General features: G+C 40.6%; 1 protein-coding gene across 6 annotated transcripts in view; it reads left to right on the top strand.

Annotated features, from left to right (window-relative positions):
- TBCE (tubulin folding cofactor E) overlaps window positions 1–20,411 on the top strand; it is a 114,188-nt gene that overhangs the window by 31,546 nt on the left and 62,231 nt on the right. For all 6 annotated transcript variants that reach the window (XR_014249076.1, XM_082407663.1, XM_082407662.1 and 3 more), the window contains exon 2: window positions 1,453–1,586. Coding sequence is in view for 5 of the 6 variants with exons in the window: in XM_082407663.1 (XP_082263789.1) it covers window positions 1,487–1,586 (100 nt within the window). In the remaining variant the exon portion in view is untranslated. The remainder of the gene's footprint in view (window positions 1–1,452; window positions 1,587–20,411) is intronic.

Here is a 20,411-nt window from a genome sequence, read left to right as displayed (position 1 = left end):
TCTCTTGTATTACTCATGTTGGTGTCTGGCACCACTATATACCCTAGACAAAATCTTGTCTTCCTAGTCTTCAATTTTTACCATTTCTCTCCATTTAATCTCCAGACCCTGTTCTAGCTCTTAACTTTCTCTCAAATCCATACCCTTCTCTCAGGTCTAACTGCCACTGGACTGTAAGCTTCTGAGGCAGGAGTCACACATGTAGGGTTTACTGTGTGCGCCGTGAGGTCCATGCATTAGCCAGCATGTGGTCAGTGCTTAGTATGTGTTGAATGAATGTATGGAGGCGAGTGCCTTGGCTCAAGCTGTCATTGTTTTCACCCGAATTACAGCACTATTTCCCTACCTGGCCACTCTGCTTTTAACTTCCTTTCAGTGTATTGTCTATACTGCCACTGGTGTGGTACGTATAAAATACAGCTTTAAAAAATCTGTAAATAATTTAATGTGTATTTCTGTGAAATATAAAGTCTTACAAAAAGTCGTAACCACTATACCATTAGCACAGCTAAAACTTTAACAATTATTCTTTCCCTTTTTTTCGCAAAATAAATTGATTTTGTTTTAGCCTTATGGGAAACAATTATTCTTGAATATCATCAACTATCTAGTCAGCTTTTCAAATTTTCAGTTTTTTCATAATTTATTTTGAAAGTTATTTACAGTTTTTAAGAATTTGGTTTCCAAATAAAGTCTGTACATTGCAGTTGGCTTACATTTCTCTTAAGTTTCTTTTAATCTCTTTGTTTTCCTTCCATCTCGTTCTTTTTCATCTGTTGAAGAAACCAACTTGTTGAAGTGGGAGTTGGACCTAGTGATGGTTCCTAGATAGATGATACTTTTCTCTCGGGCTCCTTGTTTTTAGGGTTCTGAAATTTTATTTTTTCTTTTTTTTCTTTTCTTTTTTTTTTTGTTGCTGCACCATGCAGCTTGTGGAATCTTAGCTCCCCGACCAGGGATCAAACCTGAGCTCTTGGCAGTGGAAGTGCAGAGTCCTAACCACTGGATCGCAAGGGAATTCCCTGAATTTTTCATTATATGTGTTCCTTCCTGCATCTGTTTATTTGTGTTTCTCCTTCCTGGAAAGAGAACGATGCCCATGTTGCCTGTTTCCTTTGCCTTTTCTCTGTAACCTTTATCCCCCTCTCTTCTATTCTCCTTCCCTTCCCACCCCCTTCAGTAAATGATAGAATACACAGTCATGTGATGTGAGCTAACTGGAGTTAAGCAAGCTTTTTATAAAAAGGATTAAATTATCAAAATATAGTTAGAGGGTAAAGTAAAATCAAATTCTGAGAGTCTGGTACCTAAACCTTTAGGTTCTTCCCTTCACCAAAATGTGAAGACTAAATTGGGTAGAAGTGTTGACCTCGTGAATAGCTACGTAAAGTTAAAAAAAAATTTTTTAAAGAGTTTTACTACGTCCTTGTCAATGTTGTGTTTTCTTCCTAGATCTCCTCATATTTTGGATTCTGGCAATGTTATAATGAATGACACTTTGACATCAGATGTCGTTGGTCGGAGAGTCGAAGTTAATGGAGAACATGCAACAGTGCGTTTTTCTGGCATTGTCCCTCCTATGGCAGGTAATATATGATTTTGTGTGTGTGTGTGTGTGTGTGTGTGTGTGTGTGTGTATTTATCTTGTAGTTGTTTCTGGGTAGGCTTCTCAGTAGTGCTTTATAACACCAGTTTTGAGGAAACTAACAACCAAGTTATATGTGCCTCTGATATACACTTGTTTTACTTCTGTGACAATATCCTGTGATATGCATGGCTTTATTTGATTACACACTTATCTAATTATTCAGTGTTGCTCTTTTATATTAAGTCAACCTTAAAATATCTTCTGAGTAAACTTTAAACACTAACTAAAAATATTGAATTCCCATAATCTTAAGCTCAAAAATGAGGTAATATTTATGGAATTTCTCTTACCATTAATCCATGTGTATGTTGTAGTTTAAATTGATATAAATACAATTCTGTGTTACGTTTTTAACTTATGATTCGGTATATATTTATCTGTGTTTCTGTAGCATCATTTTACTTGTATGTCCTTTTTTATTGAGATATAATTGACATATAATATTAGTTTCAGGTATACAACATGATTCAGTGTTTGTATACATTGCAAAATAATCACCACAATAAGTCTACTTCACATATATCACCACACATACTTATACATTTCTGAGAATTTTAAGATCTCTCCAGGACTTACTTATTTTATACCTGGAACTTTGTACCTTTTGACCCCTTTCATCCATTTTAGCCACCCCCCATCCTCCACCTCTGGCACCACCAATCTGATCTGTTCTCTGTATCTATGTGTTCTTTTCTTTCCTCCTCCCTCCCTCCCTCCCTCCTTCTCTTCCTTCCTTCCTTTCCCCTTTCCTTCCCCTTCCTTTCTTGTTTCTTTTCTTTTCTTTTTACTTATTTATTTATTTTGTGAATTTTGAGTATTTATTACTTTTGCATTTATATATATATATTTTTTAACATCTTTATTGCAATATAATTGCTTTACAATGGTGTGTTAGTTTCTGCTTTATAACAAAGTGAATCAGTTATACATATACATGTATCCCCATATCTCCTCCCTCTTGCGTCTCCCTCCCACCCTCCCTATCTCACCCCTCTAGGTGGTCACAGAGCACCTAGCTGATCTCCCTGTGCTATGTGGCTGCTTCCCACTAGCTATCTATTTTACATTTGGTAGTATATATAAGTCCATGCCACTCTCTCACTTCGTCCCAGCTTACCCTTCCCCCTCCCCATGTCCTCAAGTCCATTCTCTACATCTGTGTCTTTATTCCTGTCCTGCCCCTTGGTTCTTCATAACCATTTTTCTTTTCTTTTTTTTTTTTTAGATTCCATATATATGTGTTAGCATATGGTATTTGTTTTTCTCTTTCTGCCTTACTTCACTCTGTATGACAGACTCTAGGTCCATCCACCTCATTACAAATAACTCAATTTCGTTTCTTTTTATGGCTAAGTAATATTCCATTGTATATATGTGCCACATCTTATTTATCCATTCATCTGTCGATGGACACTTAGGTTGCTTCCATGTCCTGGCTGTTGTAAATAGAGCTGCAATGAACATTGTGGTACATGACTCTTTTTGAATTATGGTTTTCTCAGAGTATGTGCCCAGTAGTGGGATTGCTGGGTTGTATGGTAGTTCTATTTTTAGTTTTTTACGGAATCTCCATACTGTTCTCCATAGTGGCTGTATCAATTTACATTCCCACCAACAGTGTAAGAGGGTTCCCTTTTCTCCACACCCTCTCCAGCATTTATTTATTTATTTATTTATTTAATTTATTATTTTTAAAAATTTATTTATTTATTTATTTTTGGCTGTGTTTGATCTTCGTTTCTTAGCGAGGGCTTTCTCTAGTTGTGGCAAGCGGGGGCCACTCTTTATCGCGGTGCGTGGGCCTCTCACTGTCGCGTTCTCTCTTTTTGCGGAGCACAGGCTCCAGACGCGCAGGCTCAGTAGTTGTGGCACACGGGCTTAGTTGCTCTGCAGCATGTGGGATCTTCCCAGACCAGGGCTCGAACCCGTGTCCCCCGCATTGGCAGACAGACTCCCAACCACTGCGCCACCAGGGAAGCCCCTCTCCATCATTTATTGTTTGTAGATTTTTTCATGATGGCCATTCAGACTGGTGTGAGGTGATACCTCACTGTAGTTTTGATTTGCATTTCTCTAATAATTAGTGATGTTGAGAATTCTTTCATGTGTTTGTTGGCTATATGTATATCTTCTTTGGAGAAATGTCTATTAAGGTCTTCTGCCATTTTTGGATTGGATTGTTTGTTTTTTTCATATTGAGCTGCATGAGCTGCTTGCAAATTTTGGAGATTAATCCTTTGCCAGTTGCTTCATTTGCAAATATTTTCTCCCATTCTGAGGGTTGTCTTTTCGTCTTCTTTATGGTTTCCTTTGCTGTGCAAAAGCTTTTAAGTTTCATTAGGTCCTATTTGTTTATTTTTGTTTTTATTTCCATTTCTCTAGGAGGTGGATCAAAAAGGATCTTGCTGTGATTTATGTCATAGTGTTCTGCCTCTGTTTTCCTCTAAGAGTTTTATAGTGTCTGGCCTTACATTTAGGTCTTTAATCCATATTGAGTTTATTTTTCTGTATGGTGTTAGGAAGTGTTCTAATTTCATTCTTTTACATGTAGCTGTCCAGTTTTCCCAGCACCACTTATTGAAGAGGCTGTCTTTTCTCCATTGTATATTCTTGCCTCCTTTATCAAAAATAAGGTGACCATATGTGCGTGGGTTTATCTCTGGGCTTTCTATCCTGTTCCATTGATATATATTTCGGTTTTGGTGCCAGTACCATACTGTCTTGATGACTGTACCTTTGTAGTATAGTTTGAAGTCAGGGAGCCTGATTGCTCCAGCTCCGTTTTTCTTTCTCAAGGTTGCTTTGGCTATTCGGAGTCTTTTGTGTTTCCATACAGATTGTGCAATTTTTTGTTCTAGTTCTGTGAAAAATGCCATTGCTATATTGATAGGGATTGCATTGAATCTGTAGATTGCTTTGCGTAGTATAGTCATTTTCACAATGTTGATTCTGCCAATCCAAGAACATGGTATATCTCTCCATCTGTTTGTATCATCTTTAATTTCTTTCATCAGTGTCTTATAGTTTTTCTTCATACAGGTCTTTTGCCTCCTTAGGTAGGTTTATTCCTCGGTATTTTATTCTTTTTGTTGCAATGGTAAATGGGAGTGTTTCCTTAATTTCTCTTTCAGACTTTTCATCATTAGTGAATAGGAATGCAAGAGATTTCTGCGCATTACTTTTGTATCCTGCTACTTTACCAAATTCATTGAATAGCTCTAGCAGTTTTCTGGTAGCATCTTTAGTATTCTCTATGTACAGTATCATGTCATCTGCAAACAGTGACAGCTTTACTTCTTCTTTTCTGATTTGGATTCCTTTTATTTTTTTTTCTTCTCTGATGGCTGTGCCTAAATCTTCCAAAACTGTGTTGAATAATAGTGGTGAGTGTGGGCAACCTTCTCTTGTTCCTGATCTTAGTGGAAATGGTTTCAGTTTTTCACCATTGAGAATGATGTTGACTGTGTGTTTGTCATATATGGCCTTTATTATGTTGAGGTAAGTTCCCTCTATGCCTACTTTGTAGAGGGTTTTTATCATAAATGGGTGTTGAATTTTGTCAAAAGCTTTTTCTGCATCTATTGAGAGGATCATATGGTTTTTATTTTTCTGTTTGTTAATATGGTGTATCACATTGGTTGATTTGCATATATTGAAGAATCCTTGCATTCCTGGGATAAACCCCACTTGATCATGGTGTATGATCCTTTTAATGTGCTGTTGGATTCTGTTTGCTAGTATTTTGTTGAGGATTTTTGCATGTATGTTCACCAGTGATATTGGCGTGTAGTTTTCTTTCTTTGTGACATCATGGTTTGGTTTTGGTATCGGGGTGATGGTGGTCTCGTAGAATGAGTTTGGGAGTGTTCCTCCCTCTCCTGTGTTTTGGAAGAGTTTGAGAATGATAGGTGTTAGCTCTTCTCTAAATGTTTGATAGAACTCGCCTGTCAAGCCATCTGGTATTGGGCTTTAGTTTGTTGGAAGATTTTTAATCATAGTTTCACTTTCAGTGCTTGTGATTGGTCTGTTTATATTTTCTATTTCTTCCTGGTTCAGTCTCGGAAGGTTGTGCTTTTCTAAGAATTTGTCCATTTGTTCCAGGTTGTCCATTTTTTTGGCATATAGTTGCTTGTAGTAATCTCTCATGATCCTTTGTATTTCTGCAGTGTCAGTTGTTACTTCTCCTTTTTCATTTCTAATTCTATTGATTTGAGCCTTCTCCCTTTTTTTCTTGATGAGTCTGGCTAATGGTTTATCAATTTTGTTTATCTTCTCAAAGAACCAGCTTTTAGTTTTATTGATATTTGCTATTGTTTCCTTCATTTCTTTTTCATTTATTTCTGATCTGATCTTTATGATTTCTTTCCTTCTGCTAACTTTGGGGAATTTTTATTCTTCTTTCTCTAATTGCTTTAGGTGTAAGGTTAGGTTTTTTTATTTGAGATGTTTCTTGTTTCTTGAGGTAGGATTGTATTGCTATAAACTTCCCTCTTAGAACTGCTTTTGCTGCATCCCATAGGTTTTGGGTCATCGTGTTTTCATTGTCATTTGTCTCTGCGTATTTTTTGATTTCCTCTTTGATTTCTTCAGTGATCTCTTGGTTATTAAGTAGTGTATTGTTTAGCCTCCATGTGTTTGTATTTTTTACAGATTTTTCCTGTAATTGATATCTAGTCTCATAGTGTTGTGGTTGGAAAAGATACTTGATGTAATTTCAATTTTCCTAAATTTACCAAGGCTTGATTTGTGACCCAAGACATGATCTATCCTGGAGAATGTTCCATGAGCAGTTGAGAAGAAAGTGTATTCTGTTGTTTTTGGATGGAATGTCCTATAAATATCAATTAAGTCCATCTTGTTTAATGTATCATTTAAAGCTTGTGTTTCCTTATTTTCATTTTGGATGATCTGTCCATTGGTGAAAGTGGGGTGTTAAAGTCCCCTTCTATGATTGTGTTACTGTCGATTTCCCCTTTTATGGGTGTTAGCATTTGCCTTATGTATTGAGGTGCTCCTATGTTGGGTGCATAAATATTTACAATTGTTATATCTTCTTCTTGGATTGATCCCTTGATCATTATGTAGTGTCCTTCTTTGTCCCTATAATAATCTTTATTTTAAAGTCTGTTTTGTCTGATGTGAGAATTGCTACTCCAGCTCTCTTTTGATTTCTATTTGCATGGAATATCTTTTTCCATTCCCTCACTTTCAGTCTGTATGTGTCCCTAGGTCTGAAGTGGGTCTCTTGTAGACAGCATATATATGGGTCTTGTTTTTGTATCCATTCAGCCAGTCTGTGTCTTTTCGTTGGAGGATTTAATCCAGTTACATTTAAAGTAATTATCGATATGCATGTTCCTATTACCATTTTCTTAATTGTTTTGGGTTTGTTATTGTAGGTCTTTTCCTTCTCTTGTGTTTCCTGCCTAGAGAAGTTCCTTTAGCATTTGTTGTAGAGCTGGTTTGGTGGTGCTGAATTCTCTTAGCTTTTGTTTGTCTGTAAAGGTTTTAATTTCTCCATCGAATCTAAATGAGATCCTTGCTGGGTAGAGTAATCTTGGTTGTAGGTTTTTCTCTTTCATCACTTTAAATATGTCCTGCCACTCCCTTCTGACTTGTAGAGTTTCTGCTGTAAGATCAGCTGTTAACCGTATGGGCATTCCCTTGTATGTTATTTGTTGTTTTTCCCTTGCTGCTTTTAATATTTTTTCTTTGTATTTAATTTTTGATAGTTTGATTAATATGTGTCTTGGCATGTTTCTCCTTAGATTTATCCTGTATAGGACTCTCTGCGCTTCTTGGACTTGATTAACTATTTCCTTTCCCATATTAGGGAAGTTTTCAACTATAATCTCTTCAAATATTTTCTCAGTCCCTTTCTTATTCCCTTCTTCTTCTGGGGCCCCTATAATTCGAATGTTGGTGTGTTTAATGTTGTCCCAGAGGTCTCTGAGACTGTCCTCAATTATTTTCATTCTTTTTCCTTCATTCTGCTCTGCAGTAGTTATTTCTCCTATTTTTTTTTTAATTTTTAATTTATTTATATTTATTTTTGGCTGTGTTGGGTCTTCATTTCTGTGCGAGGGCTTTCTCTAGTTGCGGCAAGCAGGGGCCACTCTTCATCGCCGTGCGTGGGCCTCTCACTGTCGCAGCCTCTCTTGTTGCGGAGCACAAGCTCCAGACGTGCAGGCTCAGTAGTTGTGACTCATGGGCCTAGTTGCTCCGCAGCATGTGGGATCTTCCCAGACCAGGGTTCGAACCCGTGTCCCCTGCATTCGCAGGCAGATTTTCAACCGCTGCGCCACCAGGGAAGCCCTGTTTACCCTATTTTATCTTCCAGGTCACTTATCCGTTCTTCTGCCTCAGTTATTCTGCTATTGTTTCCTTCTAGAGAATTTTTAATTTCATTTATTGTGTTGTTCAACATGGTTTATTTGCTCTTTAGTTCTTCTAGTCCTTGTTAAACGTTTCTTGAATTTTCTCCATTCTATTTCCACGATTTTGGATCATCTTTACTGTCATTACTCTGAATTCTTTTTCAAGTAGACTGCCTATTTCCTCTTCATTCGTTTGGTTGGTGGGCTTTTACCTTACTCCTTCATCTGCTGCGTGTTCCTCTGTCTTCTCATTTTGCTTAATGTACTGTGTTTGGGGTCTCCTTTTCACAGGCTGCAGGCTCGTAGTTCCCGCTGTTTTTGGTGTCTGCCCCCTAGTGGCTAAGGTTGGTTCAGTGGGTTGTGTAGGCTTCCTGGTGGAGGGGACTGGTGCCTGTGTTCCGGTGGATGAGGCTGGATCTTGTCTTTCTGGTGGGCAGGACCACATCCGGTGTTGTGTTTTGGGGTGTCTGTGACCTTATTATGATTTTAGGCAGCCTCTCTGCTAATGGGTGGGGTTGTGTTCCTGTCTTGCTAGTTGTTTGGCATAGGGTGTCCAGCACTGTAGCTTGCTGGTTGTTGAGTGGAGCTGGGTCTCAGTGTTGAGATGGAGATCTCTGGGAGAGCTTTCCCCGTTTGATATTACATGGAGCTGGGAGGTCTCTGTTGGACCAGTGTCTTGAACTCGGCTCTCCCACCTCAGAGGCACAGGCCTGACACCTGGCCGGAGCACCAAGACCCTGCCAGCCACATGGCAGAAAAAAAGGGAGAAAAAAAGAAAAGGAAGGAGAGAAGAGAAGGGATGGGAGGGGAGGGGAGGAAAAAATAATAAGAAAGAAAGTTATTAAAATAAAAAAAATAAATAAATAAATAAAAATTAAAAAAATTCATTGAAAATTAAAAAACTAAGAAGTAAAAAATAAAGAAGAAAGAAAGAGGGAGTAACCAAACCAAAAAGCAGATCCACCAATGATAACAAGTGCTAAAAATTATATTAAACAAAACACAAAAACGGGCAGAGAGAAACCTAGGACAAATGGTAAAAGCTAAGCTATACAGACAAAATCACACAAAGAAGCATGCACATACATACTCACAAAAAGAGAAAAAAGAAAAAAAAACTGTATATTAACAAGAAGGGAGAGAGCAACCAAATCAATAAATAAATCGAATGATAATAAGCTCTAAATACTAAACTAAGATAAACATAAAACCAGAAACGAATTATATGCAGAAAGCAAACCCCAAGTCTACAGTTGCTCCCAAAGTCCACCTCCTCAATTTGGGATGATTGGTTGTCTATTCAGGTATTCCACAGATGCAGGGTACATCACGTTGATTGTGGAGATTTAATCTGTTGCTCCTGAGGCTGTGGGAGAGATTTCCCTTCCCTTCTCTTCTTTATTCACACAGCTCCCGGGGTTCAGCTTTGGATTTGGCCCCGCCTCTGCGTGTAGGTCGCCTGAGGGCATATGTTTCCCGCCCAGACAGGTCGAGGTTAAAGGAGCAGCTGATTAGGGGGCTCTGGCTCACTCAGGCCGCGGGGAGGGAGGGGTACGGATGCGGGGCGAGCCTGTGGCGGCAGAGGCTGGCGTGACGTTGCACCAGCCTGAGGCGCACCGTGCGTTCTCTTGGGGAAGTTGTCCCCGGATCACGGGACCCTGGCAGTGGCAGGCTGCACAGGCTCCCGGGAGGGACGGTGTGGATAGTGACCTGTGCTCGCACACAGGCTTCTTGGTGGCGGCAGCAGCTGCCTTAGCATCTCATGCCCGTCTCTGGGGTCCGTGCTGATAGCCGCAGCTCGCGCCCGTCTCTGGAGCTCATTTAGGCGGTGCTCTGAATCCCCTCTCCTCATGCACCCTGAAACAGTGGTCTCTTGCCTCTTAGGCAGGTCCATACTTTTTCCCAGACTTCCTCCCAGCTAGCTGTGGCGCACTAGCCCCCTTCAGGCTGTGTTCACGCAGCCAACCCCAGTCCTCTCCCTGGGATCTGACCTCCGAAGCCCAAGCCTCAGCTCCCAGCCCCCGCCCGCCCCGGCGGGTGAGCAGACAAGCCTCTTGGGCTGGTGAGTGCTGGTCGGCACCCATCTTCCGTGTGGGAATCTCTCTTCTTTGCCCTCTGCACCCCTGTTGCTGCGCTGTTCTCCGTGGCCCCGATCTTCCCCCTCCCCCGCCACCCCCAGTCTTGCCAGTGAAGGGCCTTCCTAGTGTGTGGGAACTTTTCCTCCTTCACAGCTGCCTCCCAGAGGGGCAGGTCCCGTCCCTATTCTTTTGTCTCTGTTTTTCCTTTTTTCTTTTGCTCTACCCAGGTACGTGGGGAGTTTCTTGCCTTTTGGGAAGTCTGAGATTTTCTGCCAGCGTTCAGTAGGTGTTCTGTAGGAGTGGTTCCACATGCAGATGTATTTCTCATGTATTTGTGGAGAGGAAGATGATCTCCACGTTTCACTCCTCCACCTTGAAGGTCTCTCCCCCTTTCCTTTCCTATTCCTTCCTTTCCCTTCCTTTCTTTTTTCTTTTCTTTCTCTTTTGTTTTCGATTCCACATATAAGTGAGATCATATGGTATTTCTCTTTCTCTGTCTGACTTATTTCACTTAGCATCATAATGCTCTCAAGTTCTGTCCATGTTGTCGCAAATGGCAAGATTTCCTTTCTTTTTATGGCTGAATGATATTCCATTATATATATGTACCACATCTTCTTCATCCATTCATCCATCAGTGGGCACTTAGGTTGCTTCTGTGTCTTGGCTACTGTAAATAATGCTGCAGTAAATATGGGGGTGCAAATATCTTTTTGAGTTAGTGTTTTGTTTCCTTTGGATTAATACTGAGAAGTTTAATTCTAGGTTCTATGGTACTTCTGTTTTTAATTTTTTGTGGAACCTCCATAATGTTTTCCATAGTGGCTGCATCAATTTACATTCCTACCAGCAATGCACAAGGGTTCCCTTCTCTCCGTAGCCTAACCAACACTTGTTATCTCTTGTCTTTTTGGTAATAGCATTTCTAACAAGTGTGAGGTGATAGCTCCTTGTGGTTCTGATTTGCATTTACCTGATAATTAGTAATCTTGAGCATCTTTTCATGTACCTGTTGGCCATCTGTATGTCTTCTTTGGAAAAATATCTGTTTAGAGCCTCTGCCCAATTTTAAGTCAGATTTGTGGTTTTTTTGCTATTGAGTTGTATGAATTCTTTGTATACTTTGGATATTAACCCCTTATCAGATAAATGATATGCAAATATTTTCACCCATTCAGTAGGTTGCCTTTTCATTTTGTTGATGATTTTACTTGTGTTTCTTAATGGTTACATTTAGTATAGTACATAGTTTATTTAATCACCCCCCATTTTTAGACATAAATTTCTAGTTTTTTACTTTTGTAAACAACAGTATACTAGACTTACTTATATGTTTTAGTCAGTCAACAAATATTTAAGTATCTTCTGTGTATTAGGAACTGGCTTGACTCAATCCAGTGGGATTCAGTGAAAAACTTATACCGGAGGGTCTCAAAGTGTGGTCACTGACCAGTATCAGCATCACTTGGTTACTTGTTAGCAGTGAAAATTCTGGAGCCTCACCCCAGAACTACTGAATCAGAAACTCTGGAGGTGGGGCCCAGCAGCCTGTGTTTTAAGAAGCTCTCCAGGGTACTTTAATAAGTTCACTAAGGTTTGAGAACCACTGAACTAGGTAGATACGGACTCTGCCTTCATGGACCTAAGGTTTACCAGGATATTTAGTGTGGAGAGAGTTTCTTCCCTTATTTGACTTGAATTATTGGTAAATTGGAAGAGAAAGTAATATTTAATCTTTTTTTTTTACATATATATATATTTTTTAATTTTTAAATTTTATTTTCTTATACAGTAGGTTATTATCAGTTATCCATTTTATACATATTAGTGTATATATGTCAATCCCAATCTCCCAATTCATCACAGCACCCCCCCACCCCCTGCCGCTTTCCCACCTTGGTGTCCATACGTTTGTTCTCTACATCTGTGTCTCAGTTTCTGCCATGCAAACCGGTTCATCTGTACCATTTTTCTAGGTTCCACATATATGTGCTAATATACAATATTTGTTTTTCTCTTTCTGACTTACTTCACTCTGTATGACAGTCTCTAGGTTCATCCATGTCTCTACAAATGACCCAATTTTGTTCCTTTTTATGGCTGAGTAATATTCCATTGTATATATGTACCACATCTTCCTTATCCATTCGTCTGTTGATGGGCATTTAGCTTGCTTCCATGACCTGGCTATTGTAAATAGTGCTGCAGTGAACATTGGGGTGCATGTCTCTTTTTTGAATTATGGTTTTCTCAGGGTATATGCCCAGTAATGGGATTGCTGGGTCATATGGTAATTTTATTTTTAGTTTTTTAAGGAATCTCCATATTGTTGTGCATATGTGTGGCTGTATCAATTTACATTCCCACCAACAGTGTAAGAGGGTTCCCTTTTCTCCACACCCTCTCCGGCATTTGTTGTTTGTAGATTTTCTGATGATGCCCATTCTAACTGGTGTGAGGTGATACGTCATTGTAGTTTTGATTTGCATTTCTCCAATAATATGTGATGTTGAGCAGCTTTTCATGTGCTTCTTGGCCATCTGTATGTCTTCTTTGGAGAAATGTCTATTTAGGTCTTCTGCCTCTTTTTGGATTGTGTTGTTTGTTTTTTTAATATTGAGCTGCATGAGCTGTTTATATATTTTGGAGATTAATCCTTTGTCCGTTGATTCGTTTGCAAATATTTTCCCCATTCTGAGGGTTGTCCTTTCGTCTGTTTTGTAGTTTCCTTTGCTGTGCAAAAGCTTTTAAGTTTCATTAGGTCCCATTTGTTTATTTTTGTTTTTATTTCCATTACTCCAGGAGGTGGATCAAAAAAGATCTTTCTTTGATTTATGTCAAAGAGTGTTCTTCCTATGTTTTCCTCTAAGAGTTTTATAGTGTCTGGTCTTACATTTAGATCTCTAATCCATTTTGAGTTTATTTTTGTGTATGGTGTGAGGGAGTGTTCTAATTTCATTCTTTTACATGTAGCTGTCCAGTTTTCCCAGCACCACTTATTGAAGAGACTCTCTTTCTCCATTGTATATCCTTGCCTCCTTTGTCATAGATTAGTTGACCATAGGTGCGTGGGTTTATCTCTGGGCTTTCTTTCCTGTTCCATTGATCTATATTTCTGGTTTTGTGCCAGTACCATATTGTCTTGATGACTGTAGCTTTGTAGCATAGTCTGAAGTCAGGGAGTCTGATTCCTCCACCTCCATTTTTTTCCCTCAAGACTGCTTTGACTATTTGGGGTCTTTTGTGTTTCCATACAAATTTTAAGATTTTTTTGTTCTGGTTCTGTAAAAAATGCCATTGGTAATTTGATAGGGATTGCATTGAATCTGTAGATTGCTTTGGGTAGTATAGTCATTTTCACATTATTGATTCTTCCAGTCCAAGAACATGGTATATCTCTCCATCTGTTTGTATCATCTTTAATTTCTGTCATCAGTGTCTTATAGTTTTCTGCATACAGGTCTTTTGTCTCCCTAGGTAGGTTTATTCCTAGGTATTTTATTCTTTTTATTGCAATGGTAAATGGGAGTGTTTCCTTAATTTCTCTCTAAGGTTTTTCATCATTAGTGTATAGGAATGCAAGAGATTTCTGTGCATTAATTTTGTATCCTGCAACTTTACCAAATTCATTGATGAGCTCTAGTAGTTTTCTGGTGGAATCTTTAGGATTCTCAATGTTTAGTATCATGTCATCTGCAGACAGTGACAGTTTTACTTCTTCTTTCCAATTTGTCTTCCTTCTATTTCTTTTTCTTCTCTGATTGCCGTGGCTAGGACTTCCAAAACTGTGTTGAATAATAGTGGTGAGAGTGGACATCCTTGTCTCGTTCCTGATCTTAGAGGAAATGCTTTCAGTTTTTCACCATTGAGAATGATGTTGGCTCTGGGTTTGTTGTATATGGCCTTTATTATGTTGAGGTAGTTTCCCTCTATGCCCACCTTCCGGAAAGTTTTTATCATAAATGGGTGTTGAATTTTGTCAAAAGCTTTTTCTGTATCTATTGAGATGATCATATGATTTTTATTTTTTAGTTTGTTAATATGGCGTTATCACATTGATTGATTTGCCTATATTGAAGAATCCTTGCATCCCTGGGATAAATTCCACTTGATCATGGTGTATGATCCTTTTAATGTTTTTTTGGATTCTGTTTGCTAGTGTTTTGTTGAGGATTTTTGCATCTATATTCATCAGTGATATTGGTCTGTAATTTTCTTTTTTTTGTAGTACCTTTGTCTGGTTTTGGTATCAGGGTGATGGTGGCCTCATAGAATGAGTTTGGGAGTGTTCCTTCCTCTGCAAGTTTTTGGAAGAGTTTGAGAAGGATGGGTGTTAGCTCTTCTCTAAATGTTTGATAGCATTCACCTGTGAAGTCATCTGGTCCTGGACTTTGTTTGTTGGAAGATTTTTAATCACAGTTTCAATTTCATTACTTGTGATTGGTCTGTTCATATTTTCTGTTTCTGCTTGGTTCAGGCATGGAAGGTTATACCTTTCTAAGAATTTGTCCATTTTTTCCAGGTTGTCCATTTTATTGGCATAGAGTTGCTTGTAGTAGTCTCTTAGGGTGCTTTGTATTTCTGCAGTGTCTGTTGCAACTTCTCCTTTTTCATTTCTAATTTTATTGATTTGAGTACTCTCCCTGTTGATGAGTCTGGCTAATGGTTTATCAATTTTGTTTATCTTCTCAAAGAACCAGCTTTTAGTTTTATTGATTTTTGCTATTGTTTCCTTCGTTTCTATTTCATTTATTTCTGCTCTGATCTTTATGATTTCTTTCCTTCTGCTGACTTTGGGTTTTGTTTGTTCTTCTTTCTCTAGTTCCTTTAGGTGTAAAGTTAGATTGTTTATTTGAGATTTTTCTTGTTTCTTGAGGTAGGCTTGTATTCCTATAAACTTCCCTCTTAGAATTGCTTTTGCTGCATCCCATAGGTTTTGGATCATCATGTTTTCATTGTCATCTGTCTAGCTATTTTTTGATTTCCTCTTTGATTTTTTTCAGTGATCTCTTGGTTATTTAGTAACATATTGTTTAGCCTCCATGTGTTTGTGTTTTTTACGTCTTTTTTCCCTGTAATTGATTTCTAATCTCAATTCTAATCTCAATAGCATGTGGTCAGAACAGATGCTTGATATGATTTCAATTTTCTTAAATTTGCTGAGACTTGATTTGTTACCCAAGATATGATCTGTCCTGGAGAATGTTCCATGCGCACTTCAGAAGAAAGGATAATCTGCTGTTTCTGGATGGAATGTCCTATAAGTATCAATTAAATCTATCTGGTCTACTGTGTCATTTAAAGCTTGTGTTTCCCTATTAACTTTCTGTTTGGATGATCTGTCCACTGGTGTAAGTGAGGTGTTAAAGTTTCCCACTATTATTGTGTTACTGTTGATTTCCTCTTTTATAGCTGTTAACAGTTGCCTTCTGTATTGAGGTGCTCCTATGTTGGGTGCATATATATTTATAATTGTTATATCTTCTTGGATTGATCCCTTGAGCATTATATAGTGTCCTTCTTTGTCTCTTGTAACATTCTTTATTTTAAAGTCTATTTTATCTGATACGAGTATTGCTACTCCAGCTTTCTTTTGATTTCCATTTGCATGGAATATCTTTTTCCATCCCCTCACTTTCAGTCTGTATGTGTCCCTAGGTCTGAATTGGGTCTCTTGTAGACAGCATATATATGGGTCCTGTTTTTGTATCCATTCAGCGAGCCCGTGTCTTTTGGTTGGAGCATTTAATCCATTCACGTTTAAGGCAATTATCGATACCTATGTTCCTATTACCATTTTCTTAATTGTTTTGGGTTTGTTTGTGTAGGTCCTCTTCTTCTCTTGTGTTTTCTGCCTAGAAAAGTTCCTTTAGCATTTGTTGTAGAGCTGGTTTGGTGGTGCTGAATTCTCTTAGCTTTTGCTTGTCTGTAAAGCTTTTGATTTGTCCGTCAAATCTGAATGAGATCGTTGCTGGGTAGAGTAATCTTGGTTTTAGGTTCTTCCCTTTCATCACTTTAAATATGTCATGCCACTCCCTTCTGGCTTGTAGAGTTTCTGCTGAGAAGTCACCTCTTAACCTCGTGTGAGTTCCCTTGTATGTTATTTTTTGTTTTTCCCTTGCTGCTTTCAATAATTTTTCTTTGTCTTTAATTTTTGCCAATTTGATTACTTTGTGTCTCGGCGGGTTTCTTCTTAGGTTTATCCTGTATGGAACTCTCTGCGCTTCCTGGACTTGGGTGGCCACTTCCTTTCCCATGTTAGGGAAGTTTTCGACTATAATCTCTTCAGATATTTTCTCGGGTCCTTTCTCTCTCTCTTCTCCTTTGGGGCCCCTGTAATGCAAATGTTGTTGCGTTTAATGTTGTCCCAGAGGTCTCTTAGGCTGTCTTCATTTCTTTTCATTCTTTTTTCTTTATTCTGTTCCCCAGCAGTGAATTCCACCATTCTCTCTTCCAGGTCACGTCTCCGTTCTTCTGCCTCAGTGATTCTGCTATTGATTCCTTCTAGTGTATTTTTCATTTTGGTTATTGTATTGTTTATCTCTGTTTGTTTGTTCTTTAATTCTTCTAGGTCTTTGTTAAATATATTTTGCATCTTCTCGATCTTTGTCTCCATTGTTTTTCCAAGGTCCTGGATCATCTTCACTATCATTATTCTGAATTCTTTTTCTGGGAGATTGCCTATCTCCACTTCATTTAGTTGTTTTTCTGGCATTTTATCTTGTTCCTTCATCTGGTACATAGCCCTCTGCCTTTTCATGTTGTCTGTCTTTCTGTGAATGTGGTTTTTATTCCACAGGCTGCAGGATTGTAGTTCTTCTTGCTTCTGCTGTCTGCCCTCTGGTGGATGAGGCTATCTAAGAGGCTTGTGCAAGTTTCCTGATGGGAGGGACTGGTGGTGGGTAGAGCTGGCTGTTGCTCTGGTGGGCAGAGCTCAGTAAAGCTTTAATCTGATTGTTTGCTGATGGGTGGGGCTGGGTTCCCTCCCTGTTGGTTGTTTGGCCTGAGGCAACCCAACACTGGAGCCTACCCGGGCTCTTTGGTGGGGCTCATGGCGGACTCTGAGAGGGCTCACGCCAAGGAGTACTTCCCTGAACTTCTGCTGCCAGTGTCCTTGTCCTCACGGTGAGACACAGCCACCCACCACCTCTGCAGGAGACCCTCCAACACTAGCAGGTAGGTCTGGTTCAGTCTCCTGTGGGGTCACTGCTCCTTCCCCTGGGTCCCGATGCACACACTACTTTGTGTGTGTCCCCCAAGAGTGGAGTCTCTGTTCCCTCAGTCCTGTCGAAGTCCTGCAATCAAGTCCCGCTAGCCTTCAAAGTCTGATTCTCTAGGAATTCCTCCTCCCGTTGCCGGACCCCCAGGTTGGGAAACCTGACAAGGGGGGGCTCAGAGCCTTCATTCCAGTGGGTGGACTTCTGTGGTATAATTGTTCTCCAGTTTGTGAGTCACCCACCCAGTGTTTATGGGATTTGATTTTACTGTGATTGTGCCCCTCCTACTGTCTCATTGTGGCTTCTCCTTTGTCTTTGGATGTGGGGTATCTTTTTTGGTGAGTTCCAGTGCCTTCCTGTTGATGATTGTTCAGTTAATTGTGATTCTGGTGTTCTCCCAAGAGGGAGTGAGAGCATGCCCTTCTACTCCGCCATCTTGAACCAATCAATCAATATTTAAAGTCAGCTGATGTGCAACATTAATTGTTAATTAAGCAACATTGTGTACCAGGTGCTTTTACATATGCTCTCCACTTTGAAGAAGAACATTATTACAACTCTAACCTTATAACAACAACTCTAAAATATAGATGTTATTTGTCCTATTTTTATCGATGAGGAGACCAAGACTCAGGTCTCAAAGCTTTCTTATAAAGAACTGGGATTTAAATCTCTGCTTTAGAGCCCATACCATTTCTATTCTATTGCTTCTCAAGAATATGAATATTTTAAGATTCTTGACACATATTGCCAAGTTGCTGTCTGAAAGTATTGGGTCAGTGTCCAGTTCTTGGAAGTTTCTAATACCCCAGTGTTCTGGGAAGCAGATTGAGTTGGAGATTCACGTTTAGGAAGTTTACTGTTCAAAAAGTGTATTAGGGAGTACTCTTAGGATTGATCCTAATGAAAGGGAGTGGATTGGGTGGAGGGAGAAGTTGGGCTGTGATTTTTCTAAATAAGCCTTTTAGCTGACCCCATGGGGGAACCCTGAAGATAGGATGGCCCTTCAGAGTCTTTCATAGTTGAGGTATGATAATCTATTACTGGGTTCTGGTTGCCTTAGGAAGGAGGTGTGCTCTGGGGCAAGGTGCTTTTTTCAGTGGAGAGAATTCTAAAAGAGGGCCCACAGTTGAGTGCTAACTGCCAAAAGCCAGTACGCCCAGCAGCTTGGGGGAATACGTTCCAGTTCCTAAAGGCAGATTGGAGTGGCACCTCACAAATACAATAACTTAGATGGAAGCTATTTATTGATAGTTTAGCAAATCTAAAGTGGTATATATTATTTTCATTTATTAAATTGCCTGTGATTTTGATACATTCTTCATGTATGTAATATCAGACATTTTTTCTCCTGAAAATTATAATTCTGCAAAGCAGGAACTACTGCATATTTACACTTCATTAATTATATCATTGTATGGGGCATTCTTTCCATTACTCTACCTCAGTTGGTGCTACTCTTGGATTCCTTTTAGAGATCACCTGTGGGATTGGTACAACGATGCAGAGAAATTGAACACAGATTTAGTACTTACTCCTGGGGTTACTTCACTGGATGTTGTTACAGGGCTGCTGTGACAACTAAATGAGCTAAAGGCTTAAAGGCACCTAGACTAGTTACTGGTGTACGCTGAGCACCTGGAACGGCCGTGCCTAGCACTCCAAGTGCCTAGTAGGTGTTCAGTATGTTTGTTGAATGCCTGAATGATCTCTCATCCAGTGAGGCAGACAGCGCCATCCCTGTCTTCTGGAAGAGGACACTGAGGCACAGAAAGGTTAAGTAGACCTGGTTAGGAATTGATGAGGCAGAATTTAACCCAGGTGCTCTGCCTCTTAATCCCTGTGCTGAGTAAAATTCGGAAGAAACACAAAGTAAGGGCGTATCTGGAGCTGTGAAGGGTTAACAGTGCTCAGGGAGGTGTCAGTTCAGGGGAAGGAATGAACCGGGTAGTGGGGATTGATCTGCTGCTGTGTGCTAGCGATTTCTGTTTTATCTCTTTTAGGGCTGCAGTGGGCGGCTCCGCCTGGGGACACACACAGTAGTGTGTGCATAGCTCATGAGCACAGATTCCCAGCCCTCACCAGTTGGTTCCCCAGGTGGTCACAGGGCTGGGCACTCCCGCAGGGGATCTGCGCAGGGCCTCTAGAGCTGGCCGGGCTGTTTGCTAAGGCAGTTTAGTCCCATCTGCCTAGGCTGATCCTCCGCTCCTCCCAGGCCTCTCCTTCAGGCCCCCCAGTTAAGTCCAACGGGGTGGCTCCCACTGCTATCCGCAGGCTCCAGGTACGATCTCTGGGTGGCCCTTCCTGCGTCTGGCTGTCACTTGGGGGATAGTCACTGTTCACACATAAGAGCTTCACTCCTTTGCTTCAGTTCATCTGTTTCTAAAGTCACAGAATCTGAACGTTTGACAGGTGTGCCTCCGTACTTTAGAGGGGGACCAGGAGGCGCCCAGACCCATGGAAGCAGAGCCACAGCTCATGGGTCCCGCTCCTCAGTCCACCCACGCCCTCTCCACCTGCTCAGCCAGGCTGCTTTCTCCGGGGAGCTGGTTTCATTCCGCTTGCCCTTCAGCGGGAGCTGAGGGAAGTCAGTTGTGTGCAGCTGGGAGATGTTGACTTCTTTGCCTTCCCCTCCTGGGAGAGTCCCGCTTCAGTGCTGGGCAGGTGGGGGGCGAGAAGGGTGCGTGGGGGCCAGGCTGCTCAGGGGCCTGGGACGTGCTCTCTCCCGAGCTCTGGAAGCTGGAAGGGTAAGGAGGGCCCCGGGAGACCCCCTGTGCAGCACAGACAGGGGTGGCAAGCAGCCCTGCATGGGGGCCCAGAGGCCCAGTTCCTCTGGCCGCGCATGCCGCCGGACTCAGAATCGCCTCAGTGTAAACAGCCGGCCGTACGCTTCTCTTAAGCTAGCGGTGAGCTCCCTCACCACCCCCTTGGGGCGGCACTGATCCCAGCCCCTCCGCACACTCCCCAGGGTGGTCCTGAGGCTCAGCGGGCTTCCTAGTGGACAGCCTTCATTAAACTGTGAAACTCCGCGGATCTGCTTCACCCCAGGAAAGCAGGGGCTGACGCCTTGGGCATCCAGAGACACTGCAAA

The sequence above is a fragment of the Balaenoptera borealis genome (assembly GCF_965194805.1).
Source record: "Balaenoptera borealis genome assembly, chromosome: 10".
Taxonomy (NCBI): Eukaryota; Metazoa; Chordata; class Mammalia; order Artiodactyla; family Balaenopteridae; genus Balaenoptera; species Balaenoptera borealis.
Note: the sequence above shows the minus strand (reverse complement) of the source record. Positions and strands in the feature narration are given on the sequence as shown.